The 26,211-nt window shown below is 41.8% G+C and overlaps 1 protein-coding gene across 2 annotated transcripts; it reads left to right on the top strand.

The window, feature by feature from the left end:
* The first annotated feature begins 1,305 nt into the window (after positions 1 to 1,305).
* On the top strand, positions 1,306 to 26,211 carry LOC110082065 (gasdermin-C4). 2 transcript variants are annotated; one of them, XM_073004228.2, is made up of 11 exons: positions 1,306 to 2,058; positions 7,096 to 7,368; positions 7,689 to 7,863; positions 10,231 to 10,393; positions 14,097 to 14,196; positions 16,332 to 16,376; positions 17,763 to 17,795; positions 20,590 to 20,729; positions 21,775 to 21,952; positions 23,454 to 23,527; positions 24,373 to 26,211. In XM_073004228.2, the coding sequence occupies exons 2-11, from the start codon at positions 7,158 to 7,160 to the stop codon at positions 24,604 to 24,606; spliced, it is 1,353 nt and encodes a 450-aa protein (XP_072860329.2). In that variant the 5' UTR covers positions 1,306 to 2,058; positions 7,096 to 7,157; the 3' UTR covers positions 24,607 to 26,211. The 2 variants fall into 2 exon arrangements, with proteins under 2 accessions (XP_072860329.2, XP_020654976.3); XM_020799317.3 differs by lacking the exons at positions 1,306 to 2,058; positions 7,096 to 7,368 and adding an exon at positions 8,626 to 8,766 and having other exon boundaries at positions 7,775 to 7,863.

Here is a 26,211-nt window from a genome sequence, read left to right as displayed (position 1 = left end):
ATAAATATGCCTGGTTCTTTCAGACTTTCCTTATTCAGAGGTGGCAGAGTTAACTCAGGGAGTCAACTGCAAAGTAGTGAGCATCGCAAGAGCCGTTGCATCATGGAACAGATAGATTGTTCTCCATTTTATTGCACAACTACTTCCTGTAAGATGATCTTGCTGATTCATCATTCTCTTCATGCAAATGAGTGAAACAAGCCAAATATCTGAAGTTTTAGATAACATGAAAACATGTGTTGCTCTTAAACAAGTCAGAATTTATAAGCCAACAACACTTATGAATAACAGCCTACCTAGTTAGCCTGGTTGATTTGAGAGCAATATATTGCATCCAGATGTCAAAGGAACATTGGATGCAGCCTTCATCTAAGTCAATCCTGAGTAAAGCTAGAAGGGCAAACAAAGAAAATATAGAATCACAGAATCACAGAATAATTGAGTTGGAGTGGCGTCTAAGGCCACTGAGCAGGGGGCTCAGTGCAGGAATCCTAATCAAAGTGGATCTGACTGGTGATTGTCCAATTTTCTCTTGAATGCCTTCAGCATTGGTAAAGCATATATAAATTGAAAGCATTTGGGGCAGCCCCAAGACATTTTGATGCCTCAGGCAAAGGGAAACATTATACCAATTCCTCTGGTTTTTCTGTTGTTACAATAGTCTAGATTAGACTAGTACACTGTATCTGCATCTGGCTTTCAAGTGTGCTTGGAAGCTACATCTGGTGCAATATACAGGGACCAGACTGTTTATCAGTTGTGTGTATTACAGACAGTATAAAACCACCCTTGAATTAATTCCACTGGCTTCCAGATTGTTTCCAAACTTAATTCAAGGTGCTGGTTTTAATCTGTACAGTCCTTAAACAGTCTGGACATCTGCAAGATCACCTCCTCCCATATGCCTCTACCCAGTTCTGAGGTCTTCAACAGAGGCCTTATTGCATGTCCCAGCACCTCAAGAAGCTAGGTTAGTTAGAAAGGAGACAGGGCTTTCTCTATAGCCCCATCTCAGCAGTTGGTTCATTATGCCCTAATGGTGGAGCAAGACTCAGAAGGTTATTATCTGTCCTAAAAACATTTCTCAGGAAGTAAGGCCCATTCAGAATTCTGAGTTGAAATTTCCAAGATGAGGGCAGAAGAAGAAAGTATCAGTAGGCTTGCGATAACCCAAAGTGTGCAGAAACAAAACACATATTTAGTAAGACATGGTAAAGGAAAAGAGCAACGTAGAAATAATCACACATATGTACATCCACCAAAGACTGAACACGCTCAGATGGCAACTAAGGTTTCCGATTGGAATGCTTCTTTGGGTCTCTAGGCAGGAAGACAACTCTTGTGTTGAGTGGCACTGAAGGAGGATAATATTTGATGGGAAGCTGATGACTCGGCAACTGGAGACAGGATGCTAACTATTCTAGGGTGAAATGGGAATGGAATTGAGGAATCTGGAAAAGAACATGATTGACCAACTGGCTAGAATTCTGAATTGGAACACTTCACACTGCAACATCATATTGCTGGTTCTAGTTATTAGCAACATAATTAAAATTATGATTACTCAGTGGGTTCCTTCTGCTATCATTTTCTCAGTGTGGCTCCCTAGTAGGTTTATAGCCAACTTTCACCCCTGGGGTAACTGAAGGAATGGTAAGTTTCTCTGACCATGATCAAAGTAGTTTCTTGTCACCACAGAGGATCTGTAATCTGCTTCACTTCTTCAGGGTCATCAAGGAGAGTGACTTCCAGGTAGGTTTAGACCCTAGCATGCTTGAACCCCATTTAACCTTTTGGTGAGTAAAACACACTAGACTGCTTGTGAGTCATGAGGGAAAAGGGGTGGGAGACAACTAAGCAATGGGAAGCCTGACACTCTTTGACTTCCCTATATTAACTGAAAGAAAGAGTCGAACGTTTCATTTCACAATTAGTTTAAATTTCTGCTTAGCAAGCTCATCTGGAGGCTGTAGACTGAATTTGCCGGATTGTGATTTACTCCTGTCAACCAAGGACGTTGATTCCTGTTATAAGAATCTTGAAGGCAAAAGAGTTGAGGTAAGTGAAAGGTTATTATTTCTGGAAAGAAATACAGGAAACCTTTTCCTTACAGTGTCGAGCTGTATGCATAAAATGTTACAATAGAGATATTGTTGGTCTCGCTGTCTAGTGACTTCCCCAGACTTGATCCTTACAGGTGGTTTTGACTACAGATTTCATCAGCTCTGGCCATCACAGCTAGTGGTTGAGGTGATGGGCAGTGCAATGAAAAACATCCAGTGAGCACCATATTGAGGAAAACTGGTGTGTGCACTCTTTTTCTCCCATGTCTGATCAGGCAGGTTTTGCTAGTTCTTGGATATGAGTATAATTATGCTTGTTGGACATTGAGAAAAGGCACAACACAATAGAATTAAAGACAGCACAGAATTTTGCAAAATCTAATTACTAAAGGCAGTAGTGAGCAAACAAATCACATCAAAGATAACAGTCTCACTCTTGTATTCAGGATTAAGCCAAATCAAGGACCACTTTTCAGGTACAGTTAGTACTAAAAAGAGAGCTCTCCTCTTCAAGGACTTTTAAGAGTTCATGTCTGAAGAAGGGAATTTCAAATCTTAATTTAAAGGATAAGAATGCCTATGTTACAGGGTTATAATGTGTATGAAACACTTTGAGTACCTTGAAGAACTGAAGCCAGATTTCATCTTATTTTGTTTTATCTTACTTACTTTTTTTATCATATTTAGGATAATGTTAAGCTCTAATGATATTCGTGGCTGGATTTACTCTGACTAAATCTCATGCTAGTCCCATACAATTAATAAATATTGTTATTGGCACATTGGACATTTGACTGATGAATGCTTCCCCTCTCTTCCCCTATTATCTTGTCTTAAGAGAATCTACAAAGGATGCATGCTTGAACAAATACTGTACTCTTGTTGAAGGCATTGGCTTTTTTTAATAAAAATTTGTTTTCAGTCTCTTTATCCACAAATCCAAATCTTATATGAAATATACCCATCACTGGAGACCTGAGGAATAGGGTATGGATTGGGAGGAGTAGGGAGCACAACTGCAAAATCCAGAGGAGAGGCAGAAGACATTTCACATGAGTTGCTGTAGTGTTGTCTATATCAATTCCCCAAAGAAGAGAGCATTAGGGCGGATGTTATTATCACTGAAATGTAAAAACATTGACTTGAAGATTTATTGGTTAGTATCAGATTATGATCCTCCAGTTACATATCAAGCACCCATGTTTGGCACAGCTATGACACATATTTTGTACAGTCAAGTCTAAACACACTTGCAGATGATATCTGAATTTGATTTATATTCTATGTTGTATCACTAGTGGATGTTTTTATCTAGCTTCTATTTGTAATGGCCATTAGTCATATATTTGACTTGACTCAATAAAGCTGAAGCTGGAACTGGGAGGTCCTGATTCAATTTAAACAATGCTATGTAGATGCATTGCAAGAACTTTTGCCACATGAAGCAATCTGCTAGGAACCCTGCTTTATTGTATAGCCACGACGCTTTCCATTCAATGCCTCCTGCTTGAAGCAGGAGTGATTAAACTAATTGCAGAGTCCATAGTTTGTTTATTGTATTGTGTGAATGGCTGAGGCATAGTTCAGACTATGCCTCTGTAACTGAGCTGTTGTATTTGCAAATGAAGCCTATGTTCCTACCTGAAGACCAGTCAAAAAACAAAGCAAGCTAAATTACAAGCAATGGGAGATGTGGAACACTCCTGCTGTGACAGACATTCTTAGCACCTAGGGAATTCCCTCTTCTAGTCACAGGCTATCTGCAACATATAGTTTTGCCTTGAGATTGCAAGTGGAGGCTCACATTTTAGTGATTCTTTGTAGAAACAGCAACCAACAACACTCTTCTCTGGAGCCCAGTGCTGGTAGTCACCATCACTGGACAACTTTTAGTGTCCCTGAAGCTCTCTTGCAGCTGAAGCTTGGACTAACAATAAAATCTACTCTAAATGCCTAGAATTCAAGACTCCGTCAGATGGAACATTTGTTCTATGTGGTATGCTTGATTCCTGAAGCTACTGACACACACGCTCCCCTCTTTTCCAGACAATGTAGGGTGTGAATTGTTATGACCAGTGGCAGGAACACACTGCCACTTCCTGTGTCAAAATATCCTTCCTGCAAAGCATGGCTTATTTTAAAACGTGCATTGTTCCTGGTGGTAGAATTTAGCATTATAGTGCTTTTCAGATCATTTCTGAGGTTGGTGGCAGGCAGAAGCATTCCATTATAATGTGTTTCCATCCTAGTGCAACTCTGCCTTCCTGTCCGCAAGTGAGTGGGGTAGCACTATGCCAAAGGCTAGGTGAATGGGTAGATCAAAGAAAGCTGAATCATTGAGTAGCACTGGTGTCTAGGAAGTCCCCCTTTCCCCAAACGTAAAGATTTGTATGGTTGTGTTTTTAAGATCCTAATGCTACCCTGCCTGCCTGCCTCAAAAGGGAGTGGGTGGGGTAGTACTATAGCATTCCCCCTCCTCCAATATCTTTTGGAATATTTGTGGATTGATACTAGTACTGATGAATCACACACATAGAAGGCAAACAGGCATTTTCGGTATGGGGTGAATCGGGCTACAAAGGGTCAGTTGAGGTTAGAGGGAGGTGCATTGCCATTTGTAGCCCAATCAGCTGTCAATTAAGCACTAATCCTGATTGTCTGTGATGGGAAAGTGGAAAAGAATAATTTTTTACATCACTCCTCTCGCCTTCTCTTGGTGCCATTCTCACCCTCCCTGCTTCCCTTCCCTCATTCTCCCACACTTTCTCTCTCTCTCTCTCTCTGAATCTGCAGCCATGATGAGGCTGCTATCTCCTGGTTTAACAAGCTAAACAATGAGCATGCGAAAAAGAATGCATGCCCTACCCCAGGGCCAGAAAGGTGTGTGACAGCTCTTAAAGAGGAAAGATGGCTTGATCTAAGTAGAAATACATGGATATACAGTCTTTTTTTCCAGTCTAAACTGTGCCATCAGCGACCCATACACTATATCTATATGGCAGTGTGGATGCCCTCAAACTGTGCAGGAAACAAGTGGAAATTGGCACTGTCTGCAAGACCCCTAAGTGGAGGTCTTGTGCCAGACATCTGTAGCTGCCACCACTCTTCTCTCTTGATAAAAAATTGTAGCGATAGATCCACAGTGAAACAAAACAAAAAAGGATCATGTGCTTTGTACCTTTGGAAGTACTGTAAGAAATCATTACTAATTACAAAGTGGTCAAAATCCTTTAGCAGTGCTCCATTTGTTTTTTATAGGAAGGGATTTTTTATTGAATAAATGAAACTTTTAACAAGAACAACCTTATCCTCATAACCAGCTTGCTCCTCAGTTGGAAGGAAATTTTTAACACATTTTGTCTGTTTAATTCACAGTAACTGTGAATTTTTATTCTGGTCTTTTCCTTGCTGTTCTTACTCCTTCATGTTCACCAACTCATTTTCTATTTTGATCTAAAGATGGTTGGAATAAAGTTTCAGTCATTCATTTTCAAGGAAGATTTAAAAAAAAAATTGACAGATGACAATTAAATTTAAGACATCCTAGGATTCTACCTTCCCTCATTCTTTGTGGAGATGTGGTTCATATGACAGAATCCTCCACCCCCACCCCCATAAAAAGAAATTCAATACCCAGTTCACTTCTAGCAATGGCATCTCAGTTACAGTATACATGTTGAATTTCTAACTGGCAGAGCGAATAAAAGAAATCAGGCATTTCCAAAAAAAAAAAAAAGGGGGGGGGGAGAGAAATGCTATCATTCTTATCTGTGAATTCTGAATCATTCTTCACCTCATCAGTGTTTCCATTAGCCTTGTAAAATATCCATGACTATCTACTTGTCCTCACTGATTTTTCTTTAGCTTCACTTCTTTAAGAAATTACCCTGAAGGTGGTTGACTTTTTCTGCCCTAATAGATATCTCTGCCCTCAGGTATGGGAATAAGGCAAGCTGGGACTTAAATTCCAAGCCTTATGTAGAATCAGGCCCAAATACCTGAAACTGAGGGGCGGCTCTTGTGATGTCACAGAGGTAGAGCAGGCAAACGTTTTGGTGGTGGTACAGCTATTTCTTGGGTCAGTAAACTGTAGAAATGGTTACAAAGGGAAGCTAAATAAATGTGCCCAGAATCCAGATAAAATACAGACAACTGACTATTATGACATGCCAGAGTCAGCACAAAATAGTATTTTTTATTTAATTTTTCAGGATCTAGACAGGGAGTAAAATATGGCACCACCCACAACAGTTGTCACCATTACTACTAAGCTCCATATCTCACGTGGCTTTGACTATATCATACATAATTTGTTGGGAGATTTTTACCAGTCCCTACTGGGGCTCTTCACGTGCACAAACTGATTTCATTCTGCCCCTTGAGGCGTTTGCCCTGAGGTTTGTCTCCACATCTGGAAACATGGGAAAGCATAGCAATTCCGCAAGAATTCAGTCCAGTGCCATAAGACCTGGCAACTCTATCCTCCAGAGACACACATCAGTGGGCTGTATGTCTGGCAGCAGTTTTGGTGGCGGTGGCAGCAGGCGGGGTATCATCTTAAGTTTCCCACAATGCCCTGGTATATCATTGGAAATTTCAAGCAGGAAATAACTTCAACAATCTGGCCTTGTTTACCAGATAAGCCTATAGCCACAGGCAATGGGAGGGCTAAACTAAGCCCAAGCCTTATAGGTGAGACCAATGAAAGTGGGGCCGGTGGCTCTCACAGACGACAGACTCTGAGAGCAGCTACAAAACCCTTTGGGACAGTGAAATGCCTTGTGCCTATTTGGTGGGCATTGCTTTCAGGTCCACATTCATGACCAAGTTTATTGCCATTCTAGGGACAGTTTTGCCCTTCAGCAGATAGTATTTTATCTGTGTTTTTCAAGTGCCAGCCTGATCCTCAACCTGACAGCTGTCATTCAAAACAACAACAACCCACAAACAAAAACAAACATTAAAAACAGAAAAAGATTTTTTCCCCTCATATTCATAAAGTATATTAAAGAATGCTGTTTTCTTCTTCCAGGTTGTTCAGCACCCTCCCACTGGCTCAGATTCTGCCCCATTGGCGGTGGCGGTGGTTGGAAAATGTTTAAGAGACTAGCCAAGCAATTGACCCAAGAGCTGGACCCAGATGGGACACTGATTCCCATGACTAGCCTGGCCCACAACGACAGCTTCCAGCCTCTTTCTCTGGTAACCAAAGAACCATTCAGGTTATTTGGTCACAGCCGGAAGTACTCCCCAACCTCTTTCAAACTGGCAGATATTCTCCAGGAAGAAACAACACTGGAAATAGGTACACTGTTCGATATTATTTAATAGGCTTGAAGTGGGCTCTGGTTTTGACTGCTTTATGGGAACCTGGGGAATCTGTGCCCCTTCAGGGGTTGCTGGCTTGCAACTCCCATCATTCACGACCATTGACAGAGGCTGAACAGTTGAGGACCAAGTTTGGGGGCAGCTGCAAAAAAAGAGGGGGCCGCATATGGCCAGCTCTCTGCATGATGCCCACCTTTGATGTTACCCTCCTCTCCCCATCATATTGACCATGATGTCTGAATCAATACAGTACATATAAGTAGACCTCTTCTTTTGCCTTACTTATTTTCCCCCCAGGACTGAAACATGCTGAACCACTCCTGTTTTGTGCAAACTCCTGCCACAAGTCTGGGGCAAGGCTAAAATTTAAGGTGCAGTCAACCCAAGTGGACATTTCTGGTTTGGGCTCAGCTTGCACATCGGCCTCTCCTGCACATGTGAGGAAAACCTACGTGGATACCAAAGAACTGTGGTGAGCATAGCTTGGTAGCTTGCCAGGTAGGGTGCAAAGGAGAAAGAGAGAGAGAGTAGCGAGCTGTACACCAAAGGCCAGTCAAAACTGGAAAGAATAGATAAAATGTGAAGGTCTAACTAAGGAACGGAGAGATTAGTAACTATAGAAATTCTGGTAAAATGTGTTAAATAGTGTTTTTTGTTTGTTTGTTTTTGTTGTTGTTTTGTTATCTTCCTCTTTAGCACAATTGTCTAAAAGTACTCTCTTGCTCTCTGGGATTTTACCTTTCCTCCATCCATAGCCATTCCCCTTCCCCTCCACCCTCCCTAACTCCAAATCCTATTCCCATTGAAAGCAAATTTTAAAAAAATTATCTCAGTTCCCAGAGCTTGGCAACTTTCCATTTTTGGACTACAGTATGGCCAGTTAGTGTCATGGAAGCTACAGTACCAACATGAATTTTGACCAACATGAATTTGACCAAACTCTGGGAGGCAGTGGAAGACAGGAGGGCCTAGTGTGCTCTGGTCTGTGGGGTCACAAACAGTTGGACACGACTTAAGGACTAAACAACAAACAACAACAAGGGCCAATTAGAATTATAGTCTAAACTGGAAACGGGAGGTTTGCTAGCATGTCTTGTCAGTCCTAATCAGAAATAAAAAGAGAGAACTCCCTTGGGCAGCAGTGTCTGGGATATCATTATAAACTGCAGAGCAGGACTGTTAAGATCTTTGCCCACCATTACTGTAATGGTCTCTTTCTGTACTCAAATCATAGAAACAAGAGCCTGACCATCTGGAAGTTGACTCGACTTCCAGATAACCTCACCTGGCTGACTAAGAATCTTCACAGATATAAGAGCCTGACCATGTTTAATATAAGGGGCAAATGGTATGGGGCTCCAGCAGGCTGCTACCTGTAAGTTTAATTGAAATAACATTACTTTTAATTGAAATAATTGTTAATTGAAATAATATTAGCTGTGGGTCCGATGGCAATTTTTATAAATATTTTAATTGCATTTTAATTGTTCTGAATTTTTATTGTATTTTAAATGTTGTAAGCCGACCAGAGACCTTTGGGTAGTGTGGGTGGCATATAAATAAATAAATAAATAAATAAATAAATAAATAAATAAATAAATAAATAAATAAATAAATAAATAAATAAATAAATAAATTCTTTGGCACTCAGCATTTATTAAAATAAGAGGATGAAAGCAAAGAGGTTTCCATAAAGGCTTTGACCTGGGGCATCAGAATTTCATGGGCCACGAAAACTGGAGATGAATCTACTGGCGAGTGTCAGGAAAATACACTCTGTGTAGTTGGCCCTGTTCGCTTTCCTTTTCCTGAACACCATAAACTTTTTCTTTCTTTTGAGGGGGGGGGGAAATGACATTTTCTTCCTCCTTTTCATGGAGGGCTTACACCCATATCTGAGGCTGGGAGTGCCAAAATGGCTAGTTATGGCTCTGAGGGGAGGACTTTTTTCTTTTCTTTTTTATTCAAACCTGTTTTGGAACTGGATGTTGCTGCATTTCTAAAGATGTCCACAAGAGGACAGGCAAGGACAAGAAAACAGAGCAAGCCCCTTTTCAGTGGGAGGGTGGAAGAGGAGCAGCCATTTTCAGTCACTTGCCTTATGTTTTCGTTCACCTGTCAAAGCAGGAGAGATCCTACCTCTGTGTAGTTCTAGTGTTCAGGTGGCTGCTAAAAGGTGTCTTTGCTGGCCAGCAGAACTCTGTTTGCCTCAGTTGTAGGATGGTGGGAGTTGGGGAGCAGCATTAAAGCTGTTTGAGGACAGAGAAGTATGCGCCATCATACATGCCTGGTGCCTCATCTCTGGGGCTAGCCTGCTACCCCCAAATGCTGGGGTGGGAGTTTGTCCTGTTTGCAGGTACTTGGCTCAGAGCCAAAAAAGGTATTTTTCTAGTTTACAATTCCCAGAATCCACCAGCGAAGATGACATTGAACTGCTGGATAGCTCAGTGGGTTAGGCCTCTGGCTGCACAGCCAGAGGCTGGGAGTTCGATTCCCCACGGTGCCTCCTTGGCAGGGGCCAGACTAGATGATCCATAGGCTCCCTTCCAGCTCTGCAGTTCCAAACTGATAATGATGATGAACTTCTTCCAAACTCTGGCTTTTGATGGAGTATTTCACTTCTCCACATAGAAGACATGGGCGTCCTTCACCTCAGGCAGAAAAATGTATTGAATCTGAGGCTCCCTAGGATGACTTCTACCTGTGGGAAATGTTCACTTTGTAGCTCTGACTGGCTTGCCATGAAACGTCCCTTGCTTGTACCTTCAGCAGTAGCTTCTGGAAGTCAAGGAGTCACCTGCGGGTATGCAACTTTAACATGTCTCCATATTGGTTTTAGGGCAATTGAGATATCTCACAACATTATCCAGCAACTCTCCCCTAAACTGGATTTCTACATTGTTACCGAGGTTTTTGAGATAATGGAATCATTACTAGTAGAAGAGATCATGCAAGGCGGAGGCAAAGGAGAGGTTACTGTGAGAGATATATTTACAATACAGGTTTGTTTAGGGCTCTTGACTGGGCCTTTTTCTTTTTCTTTTCTTTTCTTCCCTCTTCTCTCAACTCAGAGTGTAACTACATGGTCAAATACCACAGGATCTGCTCCACTTACAAAATGGATGAATTTGAAGTACTGTATGTTCTACTGACTGCATGAGGCTGAATCAAATTGGTCCAGCCCTTCTTGCTACCAGAGCAGGGTTTTTGCCTCTGCCACTGGGAGGCCTCAACTTTTTAAGCCAGAATGAGTTGAACTGTCTTTTTCCTATGTGATAGTTGTGATATGTTCATGTCTGTAGGTGGTGTTTCAGTGAGGTAGGCGATTGGGGCATGATATCCAGGTCCAGGGGTGGATGGGGACATGCAGAAGCAAAGGACCATGATCATGGTTTGCTGTGAAGCTACTTTCTTATTTAAAGCTTCAGACAACTACATTTCTGAAAAACTTGTTTATAGAAAATTCTGAGACCGTGAATGTACTTCACAGTCTCAGAATACAGAATATCAAAAGTCTGAACAGTAATTTTGTAAAATATATTGTGATTCACAACTCAAAATGATTCCATACAGGTTTCCCCTTCTCATCTGTGACTCCTTTCCCTTACTTTCAAGTAATGCATGTAAGAATTACCTCAGCTCTGTCTGCATATCATTTTAAACTATTGGCATGATAAACTGTGGCCAGAGATGAGGTAATTCTTGCACGCCTTATATGAAAGTAAAAGGAAAGGAGTCACAGATGAGAAGGGAAATGTGGTGATCTCTGTTATGGAATCATTCAGACGTGAATTATGATGCATTTTGCAAAATAACTCTTCAGACTTTGGATGCTCTCTGCTATTAGATTATTAAGTACCTTTCCATACGTTTTTCAGAAATGTAGTAGACTCAAGCTTGAGTGGAGAGGATCCCTGGAGAGGATATTCGGATGAGCAAGGGAAGTTCTATCCGGCTTGTCTGCAAACCATGCCTGGTACATTTGTGCTGGCACATACCTCCTCATGAGTCACTTGCAACTCTTCTTACCCCCATACCAGCATCCTGGCATCCAGCCAATGCAGCTACCAACCCCTCCTGTGGTTCTTTCCTGGCTGCTCATATAAAAAATCTACACCAGAGAAAGGGAGGAAGGGAAGGAAGGGAGACTCACATCGCAATCAGCATTAACAGTAAAATGAATCAAACCACAGCTGCTGTGTGAGCACTTATTGCGATTTCAGACATCATACAAGCTGTGAATCAAATCGCTGCAAAGCTGAATCATCTTATATAGCTGCAAGTCAATCTTTATATATAGGTTCCACCGTGAAAAAGCTATTGCAGGGTTGATGTCAGTGTCATAGTGCAGTCAGTGTCTGGGGGTTCAAACCATCAAGAGGTTGTTGGTGTTTTTCCTATCCTACCTTTCCAAATTAGGTAGTGTTCAAGGCAGCTCATCATCATTAAACATAATAAAAACAATAAGTTAATTAACAGAATGAATACATTGCCACTCAGACCTGAGGCTTTCCCATCCACTATGAGCTTAGCTGCAATTTCCCTTCTACTGCATGGGTCCCCAACACCCAAGGGGATTAACTGCAGTTTTTGGAGGAGGGGGCACATCACCCTTGACTGACACTCCCCTCTCTGATTCCATTCTGCAGGCAGCCCTCCCCTTCCTCACTTATCCCCCCCTTCCAGCCAAGCTCTCTTCCCTGTGGGGCTCCTCGGCACCCAAGGGCCCCCTGGCTGCACTCTCTCTTTGTGAAGCAGTGGTGGCTCCTCCTCGGCTCTGGTGGCTATCTGGCTGTCTGGCGCCAGTGGGGGACCCAAATGGGAGGTGGGACCCAGCCACAGCCCCTCCAAGCCAGGCCAGCTGTGGTGGGCACTGAGGGGCAAAGAGGTAGCAACAGGCTGAAGGAAGAGGGGGGGGGAATGGTGGTGGAGGAGGAAAAGGCCATTACCACAGCCGCTGCCACTCCTGAAGCAATTTCATCCCCTCCTTGCCTCACCCCTGTGCTGCGACTGCCATCTTAGGGAGGAAGGCTGAGGAGGAAGTGGTGGCAGAGCCACCACTGCAGGGAGAACAAAAAAGGAAATGTTTTCTTTCCTGAGGGAAAACTCACTCTGCCCCAGTGAAACCCAATTTTAACCCAGCCTTGTTATCTCCACCTCCCAGAACCTGTTAAGGGACTGTCGGGATGAGGGGAGTGGCTTTAACAAACACTCCATCACAAATATACTCATTTTAGATGGAAAAGTTAGATGATTTGAGAGAGGGGTCAGGGAGGCCATACATGTGCATATAGAAAATCCCTCACTCAATAGGAGTGGACGCCTTAGATACAATCTGTCTCCTATTTATCATGCTGCCCTTTCATCCCTCCCCGGAAGGATTAGGGACACACACAAGAAAGATAACTGTTAACAACCCTCAATGACCCATGGCAATAGGTGGAGAAGGACTGCAGAAGTAGGATTATCCCTCACCCCCAGTCCTTTGTCCTTCTAAGGAGCCTATTCAGACCAGGGGGAAAGTGGAGGATATATCGGGAATCTCCTACTAACTTACCTCAGAATGAAGAAGCTGCTTGGATGAGTAGCAAAATGTTTCAGCCTAACAAGAAAGAAGTCCAGTTGCCATGACTCAACTTCCAGATAATGTCAGCTGGATGACTGAGAATCTTCACAGATACTTAGCCACAAATTTTGAAACTTGTTGCCCCGATACAAGTACAGCCATCACATTCAATATTAGGTTAGAATTATATTCTGAAGATTTTATTAATTATTATTCCAGCAACAGTATATTGGCTGTGAAATTAGATGTCCCTGTTCTAATGCGAAGTATCAGAGGCATTAACTTAAAAGAGAATCTCTTTCTTGTGGGGATAAAGAACTGCTAGAATTGGTTTCCTGAATTGATCCACCCAGATACCAGACAGTTTTGGATTCTCCTAGTGGAGAACTTTGCACTTCAGAATGTTTCTGGTGAATTGTTCCTCTCCAACTGGTAGCTTTAGTACTGTCATCACGCCAGAGCTGTTTAGAACTGTAAGTAAAGAAAATTATTTTTATTCTTTCTACTTCAAATGTCTCTGAGTGAATTATTGAGACTGTAAGTGCCAGCTGATGAGAAAAAGGGTTGGACTAATCTGGGGAACTTGAAGCTCTGAATCCCTGCACTAGAAGAATTTAACCAAAATTCAAAATTCTGCAACAAAGACTGGGTCAGACATGGAAATGAATTCTGAATAAGCATGAATGAACTTTCACCCTACCCTTTCCCCCTCTCTTTTATTTATAAACAAAATTGACAGAATAAGTGCAAAAGATAATATTGGCTTGACCTTTCCTACTACCTGCAATCCCTACAGAAATGGAATTCTGCAGCTAGGCAATAGCAGCAGAGGCATGTAACCCACCTGCAACTCAAGACCAGAGAAGACAATCCATATCTTGATTTTAACACACTAATCAATTGCAGGGCAATAAATTCTGGTTCCTTCCAGCAGTTGGCTCCTTGCCTGTGAATTTTCATTGCTTGGCACTCTGCTTCTTAATTCTGACTGTATGTCCTTCAGCACTCCCACCCCCTGCCTAAATTTAGCATTTAGTGACCTCCAGGTTATAGCAAGAAAAACAAGGTATCTCACAAACCTGAAGTCTACTCATCTCTAGTATACAGCCCCTCCTAACAATCTGTTCTCAAATGCACAGGGCTTGAATAAGAGAATAAAACAGAAGTCCTTGCTCATTCCTCAAGGCACAATAATGGCCTACAGGGTTGAGAAGCTCCAGTCTCATGAAGAAGAGCCAGGTAGGTAAAAATAATTCTTCATTCTTATTGACATGGACGTCTAGTTCACACCAGATGTTAAGTATCAAGTAAATGTACAGTGATCTCCCATGAGTAAGAGAAGACAGGGACTCAACCATGGGAGCTATGATTTTAGGCATGGGTGCAAAAGTTGAGAGAAAGACAGGGAATGTCTCTCTTCCACATCAATGTGGTTATGGCCAAGTTTGATCTAAAGCTCCTCTGAAATCATAAAAAAGGTCTTCTCTTTGTATGGCCATTATCAATTAAATGTTAGCTGGGTTTGATTTAAGGCAGGGTTCAGCCCTATGCAGTGTTTTCCTCTTGACTGTATACAACATCAGACAGTTTCCCCATGCAGTTGGGTTAAGATGTCCAGGCAGCACTTCATTGGAAAAAAATAAACCACTTGTTTTTACATTGAGGTGGTCTTGTGAAGTCCACTGTTAAGCACCGCAACCTGGATGTCCCCAAAAGTTGTGTGTCTGTCCCCTACCAATAATTGGTTTGTGGGGATCACTTGTTCAAAACTAGTAATTTTTCCTAAGTAGAGGCTTCGTTTCTCTAATATCAATTCCTTATTACTGTATCCTTCTATTGCTACTATAAGACATGAATTATTAGGTTTCTTAGCCTTTTCTGTTTCACTAGCTGGTTTAGGCACAGGGCAAAACAGCTGGAATAGTCTAACATCTTGTCACAACCAACAGATTGCAGTATGGAAGCTGTTTCTAGTTGCTCTGTGCAGTTTCTCATGTGCAAATGTCATTAGCAACTACAGGGATATAACAGTTTTCTTCACTTTGGATTTCTGTTTTCATCTCCCCATTCTCTTATCTGAAGGAGGGAGAGTTATTCAAGACTCTAATCTTCTCCCTTTTCATGGCAAGATCTTCAAAATGGCTTAGGGTCCCAAAGGAAACGATTTACCATATCTCAATATAATAATAATGATCATGTGCCATCAAGTCAGTTCTGATTTGTGATGACCCTTTTCAGGGTTTTCCAGATAGAGAATACTCAGAAGTGGTCTCCCATTCCCTTTTTCTAGGGACATCCTGGGATTGTGCAGCTTGCCCAAGGCTGGCTCTTCTCCCTGGAGGCACAGTGTGGAATCGAACTTTCAACCAGATGTCTAAGCCACTGAGCTATAAAAAAGCCACCCGTCTAAAAAGAGCAGCTTGGAATGGCCAAAGGAGGCAAGACGATTCTATGATGTGAGCAAATCATCCTATTTTTTTCCTTTGGAACCATCACACCTGGATGTCTTATTCCAGGGTGGTTGCAGCTGTTGCTGGCATTACACACCTGCAATTCCATAGCTCAGTATCTCAACTTACGATGACTGTAGGTCATCCTGACAGTTCTTTCAGATGGAGGAAAAATTCATCTTCCTCCCCATTCCCATTCCCATTCCCATTCCCATTCATCCCTGCTTGTTCCAGATGAGCATGGGAGTGAACCAGGATTTGGCCAAAGTACACTTTTAAAAGTTACTTCTGTCTATTCTTTAAGGAAAATCTGGAGAGCCTTTAAAATAGTTCAAAACATTTGCATTGTGTGTAGAATGCTGGAATTTCTTGTTAGTTAGTTCTTCCACTAACTCCTGGCTTCTTCCTTTCAATAAACACTTTATTCTCATTCTCTCTCTCTCTCTTTTCCTTGTTAAAAGCTTCCAACCAGGGACTTGACCATGCAGTGAACTTCCAGCCACTCTTCTGTCAATAATATCTTGTACTGTACTTTTAAAACAAAAATTAATCTCATGCTAGGATATTGATGATGATAGATAGATAGTACTTGTTTGTTTGTGTTTGTACTTTGAGAAATGTAGTTGAAACCTTAAAGTGGGAAATGGGCATGGTGCTAAACTCCACCCACATTAAAAAAACAGAGAAAAGAAGTAAACCATATCATGCAAGAAGGGCAGGAAAGCACTAGAATGTCTTGAGTTTTGTCACTCATGGAACTGAGACAACCTTTGTATTGTCTGGATGATGAGAAAAATACCAACAGCACAATGAGGCACACTGTGGAGACCAAATGTTCTATCTGGAAAAACTGTGAGTCTGTCACTCTATTTAGAAGACATTCTACCATCCATATAATATATTTGCTTTTGTTATTCCTTTCAGGTTGCTCCTTACAGTCCAAGCAAGATCCCTTCCTCACTTATGATGGTAAGTTTAACATACTGTAACTATTTCTAACTTACGGGCCACAGTACTGAGTGTTATGAATGTCTACCCTACTTTTGAGCAGTAACCATTTCAGATGTTCCAGTGTTTACCATTTTCCTTTAAATAAATAGCTGCTGGAAACATTTTGCTATAAAGTTTATTTGCACATTTAGAGATCACATATATAGCAAGACTGAGGTAAGAGGAGGGTGCACAGCATTAGCATTCCAACAGACTCCTGTTCTTTGTCGTATTGCTAGGGGAAACCCACAGTGCCCTAGGATTTCCTGCAGAGAGCAAAGTGACCACTTTTGGAGCAAACTGACTTCCTGCTATACCCACAGGACTCCCTCAACCCCTTCTTTCCTTGTCTCAGGGGAAGGAAAATGACTCAGTTCTGACCAACATGTATGTCTTGAAATGTTGATTTTATTTTATTTTATTTCATTGTTTGATTTTTTTAATTCTTTGGTCTTAGCTTGTCAGCCACCTAGAATAGGGTGGTTGCACTATAGGGGCAGTATAGAAATGAAATGAATAAATAAAATTAATTAATTCTTCGCTCTCTCCAGGTCCCACAGAAACACTCATCAACTGTCTGGTCCATAAGAAGTGTTCCCTCAGAGCACCCTATTGCTAGCTAGAGTTACTGAATACTAAAGGACCAAAAATTAGAGTGGTCAGAAGAGGACCGATGTGGTCCCTCTTGCCCAGCTTGTAGCAGTGTTATCAAAATGCACAGCACTTTGTGGAGCAAAGCAGAGAAGGAAAAGGGGTATGGAGAGACAGGACTCTGACCCACATTGTTTTCTGTGGGTTTTACGTTTGTGCAAGAAAGTACTGCATAATTCCATGCACAAGCTCAAAAAAAAGAAGACCTTATCACTTACATAACTGAGCACTGCACAAATGGAATAGGACCGTAGGATTCAGCCAAAGTGAGTTGGGTCTCTGACTAAAAGGGGTAAGGAAGCTTTTGGCCCTCTAGAAGTGTTGGACTTCAACTCCCAGCTCCATCAAAGCTGTTTATAAGGGATAATAGAAGTTGTAGTCTAAAACATCAAGAGGACCAACATTTTCCACCCCTGATGTACAACTTGGCAATAGTTTCCACTCTGTTTTCCTTATCCTGACATCTGTCTTCTGAATTTCCAGATGTTGGGCATAAGTGTGATTACAGCACCTTTTCCATGCAAGGATGCAAGTATAGGAATCTCCATTGTTCAATAACTGTAACTCTGACACAATAAAAGGGTACAGATCAGAACTGGTGGGCCAAGTGTTCTTCTATCTGGGACACTCTCACTCAGTCTTTCAAACAAGTACATTAATGTTTCTGCTTCTGCCTATAATTTCAAGCCAATATTTATTTTCATCTCTCTTTAGCATTCCAGGATGAGCTGGGCTCTTCATTAACAGGCAAGTGAACATTTTTTAGTTTGGATTTCATGCCAGGTTTCCCTCCATCAGATGGCTCTTTCCCCTTCCTTCCCATCAGGCAATGTGCCAGTCACATGGTAAAAAGAGACACATGGGATCAGCCACACCTACATGATTGTTTGTTTCATTCATATATGTTCCAGAATGTTGTGGGACCATTTTACAGGGAACCAGAGGGAAAGACAGGCAGAGAAAAAGCGTGAAGGATTATCACAGCTAGGATGTGTTCAGCCTTCCTACAGTTTCTGAACATTTTCTCCTTCCCATGAATTTGCTCTGCTTGGGGCTTATAGATTCAACTCCACTGTTTACAAGATGTTTGCCTGTCTCTTCATTTAACAGGTCTTGTAAACCACGACTGCAGAACCTGTGGCTCCCAAGCCCTTCCTCAAAACAAAACAAAAATTTTATTTTAATTTTTAATTTTATATTACATCTAGTGTTTTCCACACCTTTGGCTTACTAGTAAGCTTATTTCACAAAGGGGCTTTGAGAACACTGTTGCTGTTATGTGTCTTGTTGCCTCCAACTTATAGTGAATAAGCAATGAATAAGCAATTCATTTACAGTGGTGCCTTGCAAGATGAATTTAATTCGTTACACGGTTAATGTCATCTTGTGAAAAATTTATCTTGCGAAATGCGTTATCCCATAGGAATGCATTGAAATCTAATTAATGCATTCCTATGGGCAAAAAAAGTCAGAACAAAGTCAAATTTGGTTTACAGAGGATTTATTAAGTGCTCTTTAAAGCCATACATATTGTGCAGATGATTTTAAAAATTTCAATTAAAAAACTTTAACTTTTTAAACATCATAGAAAAACATTTAAAAACCATCAAACATGAGGCAGGAACAAAAAATGGAAAACATTCTTCTTGCGAAGCATGACCATAGGAACATTTGTCTTGCGAGTCATCAACCTCATTGCCAAAACCATTTGTCTTGCGAGTTTTTTGTCCTGCGAGGCATTTGTCTTGCGAGGCACCACTGTATATGAATAAGCAATCTCCAAAATATGCTGTGCTCAACAGTCCTGCTCTGCTCTTGCAAACTCAAGCCTGTGGCTTCCTTAGAGAGTCCATCCATCTCATATTTGGTCTTCCTTTTTTTTCTGAGAGGGAAAGAGAAAGGCATACATGACGGGCAGAGTTGAGTTCTTGAGAAGACTAGTTATTTATTAATAGCATACCATCACAATGGAGCCCAAGTATAAGACAAGCTTTGACCTTACCAACAGCTGCATCTGCTGTCTAAGATCCCTATAGATCAAGGGTGGGGGATTTTCTATAACATTCAGAATCTCTTGCAGATTGGGGATTCCAGTAGTTGCAGCCCAAAAGGCCACTAGAATAAAATGTCCCCAAACTCTCTCTTTACTATTGAGCAGCTTCTGCAGTCCCAGCCTAGAGAGACTCATGCACCAGCACAAGGTGACCATACACCAAGCACACTCTCATTGCTATGTGTGCAAGCTTGCTTTATCAAGATACTTCTCTTGTCTGGTGTGTGTATGCATGCCCAACTATCAACAGTTCTCCTGCTCCTTAAACAAGCTGGTCCCAGGGCAAAGTCTGGGTGGGCTGGGGGCACCTGTAACAACAGGCAGAGATCTAAAAAGCAGAGTCCTACCAGTGCATTGGGTGGGCATGTTTTTTTGGGGGGGAGAGCTAACTCCAGAGTTCATAAGCAGCCCAAAGCCCAGGCAGCTCAGTGTTATCAGGAAGCAAAAAGGAGACTCTCAGAAGAGTCCAAGATCAGCAAAAAGCCAGGCAGGATGTGGACCGAGAGGTGACGTTGCCTCCCATAAAGTCCCAGGCCCAGCCTTCAGTTTATATACCTGAACCGCTGGAGCCTCATCCAGAGCTTAGTGGCAGGCACTTTGGCAGCTGGTGAAGGATCTCAGTTGCCAATTTTGGCTCCCTGGGAAAAAGAGCTTTCCCTCAAGCAGACCCTTATTCCTGAGGATGCTTTTTTTTTCCTGAGGAGTTTCCCCCTGTAGCCGGGCACGTTGTCTGAGAAGTTGTCATTGGAATTATGTCTTTATCCAGTGGTCTTCTTGTGGGCTTGGACATGGTCCAGCCTCTTCCTCAGGCTCAGGCTCAGAGCTTTATCCTCCCGAGGGGGTCAACTTCCTGTGATCTTGAGGGTTCAGAATCTACTGGACCGAGCATTTTATCCTTTTTCTCAGATTCAGAGGGTTCCAGCTCATTATCACTGGAGGACTTATCCAGTGGGCTATGACATCAGATAATGCAGAGCTTGAAGAAATTCAGTTTAGGGGGCAACAATTCCCCAAATGTATTTGCGAAGGCTTTCACAGCCGGGATCTAATGGTTGTTGTGGGGTTTTCGGGCTCTTTGGCCGTGTTCTGAAGGTTGTTCTTCCTAACGTTTCGCCAGTCTCTGTGGCCAGCATGCTATCCTCTGAAGATACCGGCCACAGAGACTGGCGAAACGTTAGGAAGAACAACCTTCAGAACACAGCCAAAGAGCCCAAAAAACCCCACAACAACCATTAACTCCCCAAATCCCTGTGGCTGGCCAGTCTTCCCACTGCTGTGAAGTGGAAGAAAGGATTTGTACAAGAAAACATACCATACTGCAATTTCCCACCAATGTGCATGGACTTTGGCAAGAGCTGCATCAGGGGATTGTCCTGACTGTGGAGTTTAGCTGATCATCATCACCCCTGTATGCAAAGTTTATGAAGTGTGCTCTGCAAATGCTGTTGAAATGCTGAGGCTAATAATCTCATACCCAACTCCCTTTAGCTATCCAGAAGGTGAAAGATGTTGTTAAAGAGGCATATGAGCCCCTCATGCGCCTGAGCCAGCCTTTGAAGAAGCATCTTCTGAAATCCTTCAGGATTTTCCTGGAAGATAGTGATGTTGCCTCCACTGTTCAGTCAGTGGTATGTATGTCCTCTTCTCCCCCACAAACCTAAGTAGCTCAACAGCCCCTTCTGGAAGCTTTCTGGCTGCATGTGATGGCCTGTGTCCATATACCTCTGCCTTGCTCTTTCTTTGGTTGGAACTAGACTGTCAGGAAAAAACTGGATTGAATCTGCAGGGAATCCTGTCATTATCACACTGGTTATGCCCTGCTGAGGTTTAAAAAGGTGCCCATTATTTTTTTTTAATGCACAGAAGTCTTGGGTGGTTCCTTCCCCCCCACCAGTTGTCTGCCCACCCCTTTCCCACCTGTCCTTACCCACCACCATTGTGCTCTCCCTGGACTGCTGCCATACCTTCAATTTTTTTTCTCCTTTGCACCTCTGTTTGCATGTGCGGATGTGCAATTTTGCTTTTTAAAAACTGTGTAATTAAATTGCACATCCAAAGAGGCACACAAACAGCTTTTTAAAAATAATTAAAAAGAGGATGCAGGAGCAGGGCATGTTTACAGCAGTATTTACTGACTCCCAGTAGATATATTTTCTCTGGATTATTGTGAAGGTATAGATCCAGCCCTTGTTTCTCCTTCTTTCTTAAGACTAGTCCTATCCTTTTATTCATTGCCATCATCAGCCCTTTCATGATTCTGAGATTAAAATGGAGTAGTAAGCCCTGAGATGGCCGAATATGCTCTGCAGATGTCATTTTTCAGTGCTTCCTCATATTAAACCAAAAGCAAAAATGCTGTCCTGTTTGTACTCATGGCTGGATGGCTCAGAGGTTTAAGTATCTGGCTGCAGAGCTAGAGGCTGGGAGTTCGATTCCCCACTGTGCCTACAGGGACAGTCGCCAGCCTGTGTGTCCTTGGGCAAGCTGCACAGTCCCAGGATGCCCCCAGAAGAAGGGAATCTAGCCATCCTGTTTACCTTCCTAGAAGCCCTTTATTGATACCTAACAGGGTATATTGTTCCCAACACTAGGAGAAAGATATATTTAAAATATTTGGTTATTTTTATTTGTGGCAAATGTCTCTTTCACTCTTGTTGATTTTTTCCTCATCAGCTGGAACTTTCTATGGTGGGAGATGATGTTGATCGCTCTGTATTGGAGCCATTGAATGAAGAACTCCGACCTAAAGTGGAAAAGTTTCTGTCACATCTGGGGATTTTCAAAGACACTGAGAAAGGAGAAATCCAAGATCTGTGGAGACCAATCCACTTCTTTTGCTCTTCTATAGATGGTAGGTGGACAGCACTATCAGCTGTGTTGCAGTATGTCCCCTTTCTTTCCCATGGCAGCAGCAATATGTACCTCTGGGTGTGGGTATGCGGATAAATTAGGCTCTGGGAATTGACCTTGACCTTTGCAAGGAATAGTTAAATGTACTTATATATCTCCCCCACCAAAAAGAAAAAAAGGAGGGCACAGATTTGGATACTGTAAATTTACATATGGAGGTACAAATTTAGAAATAATGGTTATAATAATTTTAAAAATATATAATATATGTAACTACTCATGGCAGAGCTGGTTGGATAGCTCAGTGAATTAGTTATCTGTCTTGGGAGTTCAGTTCCCCCCTGTGCATCCCAGAAGGGCCAGCCTATGTGACTTCGGGCAAGCTGCACAGATGCAGGGCACCCCCAGAAAAAGTGTAGTAAACCACTGCAGTATATTATCTACCTGGAAAAATCTGAAAAGGGTCCCCATAAGTCAAAATTGACTTGACAGCACATCATTATTTTATTTACTAAAGACACAGGGAATAGGGAAACTGTGACCAGGTAATCCATTGTGGCTACTCAGCCTGTTGGCTGAGTACTGATTCTTGATAGGTAGCTTCAAGGCCACGGCTTCTCTCCTTTTGGACAATTTCTGATCTTCAAATCAGATGTGGAGCAGACAGGCTCCCAAACACACAACACTTTCAGATGGAGGACTGTCCTCTAGCAATCAAGATAAACTTCTTAGTCTCTAGTAGAGACTGAGTTGGAAGAAATCAAGTGCATGGTAGGGCACGTGGTCAAAGCTGGGGAATGCAGCCTGGTCTTCAGACTGCAGTACAATTCTCTGCCTTATTTGTCATCCAAAATTCCCTACAAAGTAATGTGTAGCATTATTCCTGTGTTGCAAACAGAGAGGTCGAAAAGGAGAAAATTGACACGTGAATACATTCAGCAGGAGGCAAAATAGTAATGATGTACGAGTACCAGAGAAGCACAATGAGCAATAGCATCCTCCATACAGATTGCCTCCACTGTGACACTTCTTCATAAGTATGTAACCCACCCAATGCCATTGAAAGCCCCGTTGGCACCAACATTTCACTACATGATGAAAAGTGGGGGAGTGTTTATCCAGATGTTGGTGAACTACTACTGCTGATCAGGTTGCTTAGGCCTGATGGAAACTGGAGACCCACAACATCTGGAGGGTCATATGTTCCCAAGCTCTGTTGAAAGAGCTTGTAGGACTTAACCAGCCCAAAAATCTTTCTGCTGCTTTGGCAGCTGAATGTTTAAATCAAAATACCTATACCAATGTAGCTGGGTTTCAAGTTCATTTGAACCTGCACCTACCAAGTCCCATGTGGAAGGTGATGCTCCACCTGTCAGCAGTGTTTCTGAAAATAAAGGGCACAGGATGAACTGAATCAGTGCCTGTCTCTGAATCAGATTTGGAGTGACAATATTTTCTCCTTCATCACACTCATTCTTATTGCTGGGAATTTGTATTCACAGACTTGGACTATGAGATGCTGCCCTTGTTGGAGGCCATTGTGGAGAAGAATAACATGGCCAAACAGCTAGAGATGGTGAGGCCTTTCGGGCTTAACTCCTGTGTGGTAGAAAACTTCTCTCTTCAGATTTTTAATGTACAATATTATTATGGCTATTGTCTAGCCCCTTGTTTGTTATCTTCATGACTCAGGACAGTGAACTGGTGTTTCCTCAGTGGAAATTAATGTTCAAGGAATATTTGGGAGAATTTTCTTGAATGTCTTGAACAGGAAAGTCGTCAAAGGTTGAGGAATGTAACTTGTCCCCTGATAAAAAGAGAGAGGTGTGTGATCCGGCCTGCCTGCATGGATGTATCAGAAGACCAGAATTTTTTTAAGTTATGGAAATAATTGAAGGTTTCTTCAGAGAGCCCATCAATATATGTTTAATGAGCAAATGAGGAGAGTATAGCCATGCCCACTCCCATAAGAGGACATGTAATGGTAAATGAGTAGCAGCCTCTAGATATACATGCTTAAGCCTCTTCATTCTGAGTAGGGGTTTGAGTGCTTAAGATCTCTAAGGTCTGGCTTTGAATCTCTATATATTCAGACATTGGAATAGTTCTGAATCAGGCCTGCCACTACTTCTTTTTTCCTCTTCTCTGAGAGGCTCCTCATCTTTAACAGCTATATAGCAGGCAGATATGAGTCCTTTCTATGCTAGGAATTGTTGTACGTATTGAATTTGCTTGGTGCAAATGGAGATTGTTGTATTTGGGGCAGATATAACCTGCAGTTTAAAATACTTGCATGCAGGAAGGAAGGACTAAAACAGACTTATTTCCCTGCCTCTCCTCATGTGTCGTGAGTTTAGAGGTGTGAAAAACTGCTTGCTTTGTGCTCCCTTCCTCATTCATTTTCTCTTTCAATGTTTCAAGATGGATAGTGTTCTGAAGTGGATTCTCTCTGGTGATGAAGGCAGTGTTTTCACTATCTCATTCCAATCCATGACGGATGAAGAAGCTGGCCTTGCTGCTGAGATGCTGCAGATGTGTGAGCTGGATTTAGAAGTTGGGAAAGTCTCTGCTAGTTGCCTGTGGAACAATAAGGCACATTCAGAACTAGGAGCTCTGTACTCCAGCTTGTATGCTCTACAGATCCTAAGAGGATAAAGGAGGAAGCAAAACAGATTCCCAAAAGATGACACTTTTTCCTGCTGGACTGTGGATTAAACTGTAAAATCCAGTATGGTGCTTACTGTATCTAACCTCTTGGACCCATTTTGATTCAAAGTTGCTTCCTCCTTCCCCGTTAAAGGAATGGAGTGATCAGAAGACCACTGGAAGCAGGAAATGGTTTGTTCTTCATGGTAGACACTGAGAAACTTCAAAACAGTTTACCTCCTTGTTGCCTCCTAATTGATCATGTTTGCCATCTTCTACTTTATCTTTGGGAGCGTCATCTACTTAGTCCAGATGTCAGGCCTAGATGTCAAGTTGAATTCTACAATAATCTTGTGAAGAATTTTTGCAGGAAATAGTTATGGACAAAACTGTACCAATTGTTAGAAGGGCTGCATGTATCATCATCATTCAAATGCAGAGGTTGCTGCGGACTTTAACAGGCAATTGTGTTGGAGGGTAGATAATACAACTTGGCTTCTCCAGTGAGAATGGATGTAAAATATTTTTTTTTTCATCATATTGAAAAATAGTTTGTTTTTGGTTTTTTCCTTACCATTGACCCTAGTACAGATATTTGTTCAGGTTTGACCTTTTCCACTCTAAGCTCTGCATTGCTCAACGGAATTGTAAAAGAGAAAAATCATCTCCTTGAACTCCCAGGGCTTAATGGTATCCCAAATCCTGTGTTATTGTGATTGTTAGCAGGGTATCACATTTTCTACCCAAACAGTAACTTTATTGCACAAAGTAAAAGGAATTAACCTATTGGGTAATGAGTAATCCTATAGCACCAGAATGTCATAATCACTAATCCAGTTGCATCCTGCTACCATAGTTTGCCTGTATGGGTGCAAAACTACTATTTTTCAACAGGTAGCAGTTAATTTTACAATATTTTTATCCTGAGAGTTTTCAGGAGAGAACATTTTGAATCTGTACTGAGGAATGCATAGGAGAAAGCCCAAGGGCGGGGGAAAACAATAATTGAAGTACTATCATGGGTATATGGCTCTTTTTCTGTATTTCTCTTGATTCCTCCATCATGTTTTCAAGCTTATCTTTGCAGTGATGTGAGCTAGAACAAAATGACAGTTTGGATGCTTAGCATGCCAGCAAGATCATATGTGTGGCTTTCTACTACTGAAAAGTGTGGTAGGGCGGAGAGGTGTGGAGATTCCATACAAGTCTTCCCAAAGGTTGAAGATGGGATAGGGCAAGGGTTGAGTTAACAACGTCCCCTGACTTGAGCATCTTGCATGTTCAGACACTTGTGTATATATGTTATTGGATTACTGGAAGTAAGATGAACCAGTCAACACTGTGAACATTAATTGTGAACATCATCTTTAGATTGTAAAGTAATTTGCTAATTTCATAGTTTTATTAATTTATAAATAATTTATGTAAATAGAGCAGGCAATGTTCTTCAAGCCATATTTGATGGGTTCTTTTAGTATTATTACATGACACCAAACCACAGTTATTTACCTTGAGATATTTTAAGGAAATAAAATTTTGATTTCTGTAAGGTTGGCCTGTATTGGTATTTTTGGGGAGGTCGAGAATAATAAATAAAGGTTTTCTTTTCATCAT

Source organism: Pogona vitticeps, chromosome 6 (assembly GCF_051106095.1).
Source record: "Pogona vitticeps strain Pit_001003342236 chromosome 6, PviZW2.1, whole genome shotgun sequence".
In the NCBI taxonomy this organism is placed as follows: Eukaryota; Metazoa; Chordata; class Lepidosauria; order Squamata; family Agamidae; genus Pogona; species Pogona vitticeps.
The sequence above is the reverse complement of the archived record's forward strand: the minus strand, read 5'-3'. Positions and strand labels throughout refer to the sequence as shown.

Coding starts and splice junctions, on each gene's coding strand:
- LOC110082065 (XM_073004228.2), top strand. CDS start 7,158: ATGTTTAAGAGACTAGCCAAGCAATTGACCCAAGAGCTGGACCCAGAT. Junction 10,394..14,096: donor GAGATATATTTACAATACAG/GTTTGTTTAGGG, acceptor TCAAATGCACAG/GGCTTGAATAAGAGAATAAA. Junction 20,730..21,774: donor CCTCCACTGTTCAGTCAGTG/GTATGTATGTCC, acceptor TTTCCTCATCAG/CTGGAACTTTCTATGGTGGG.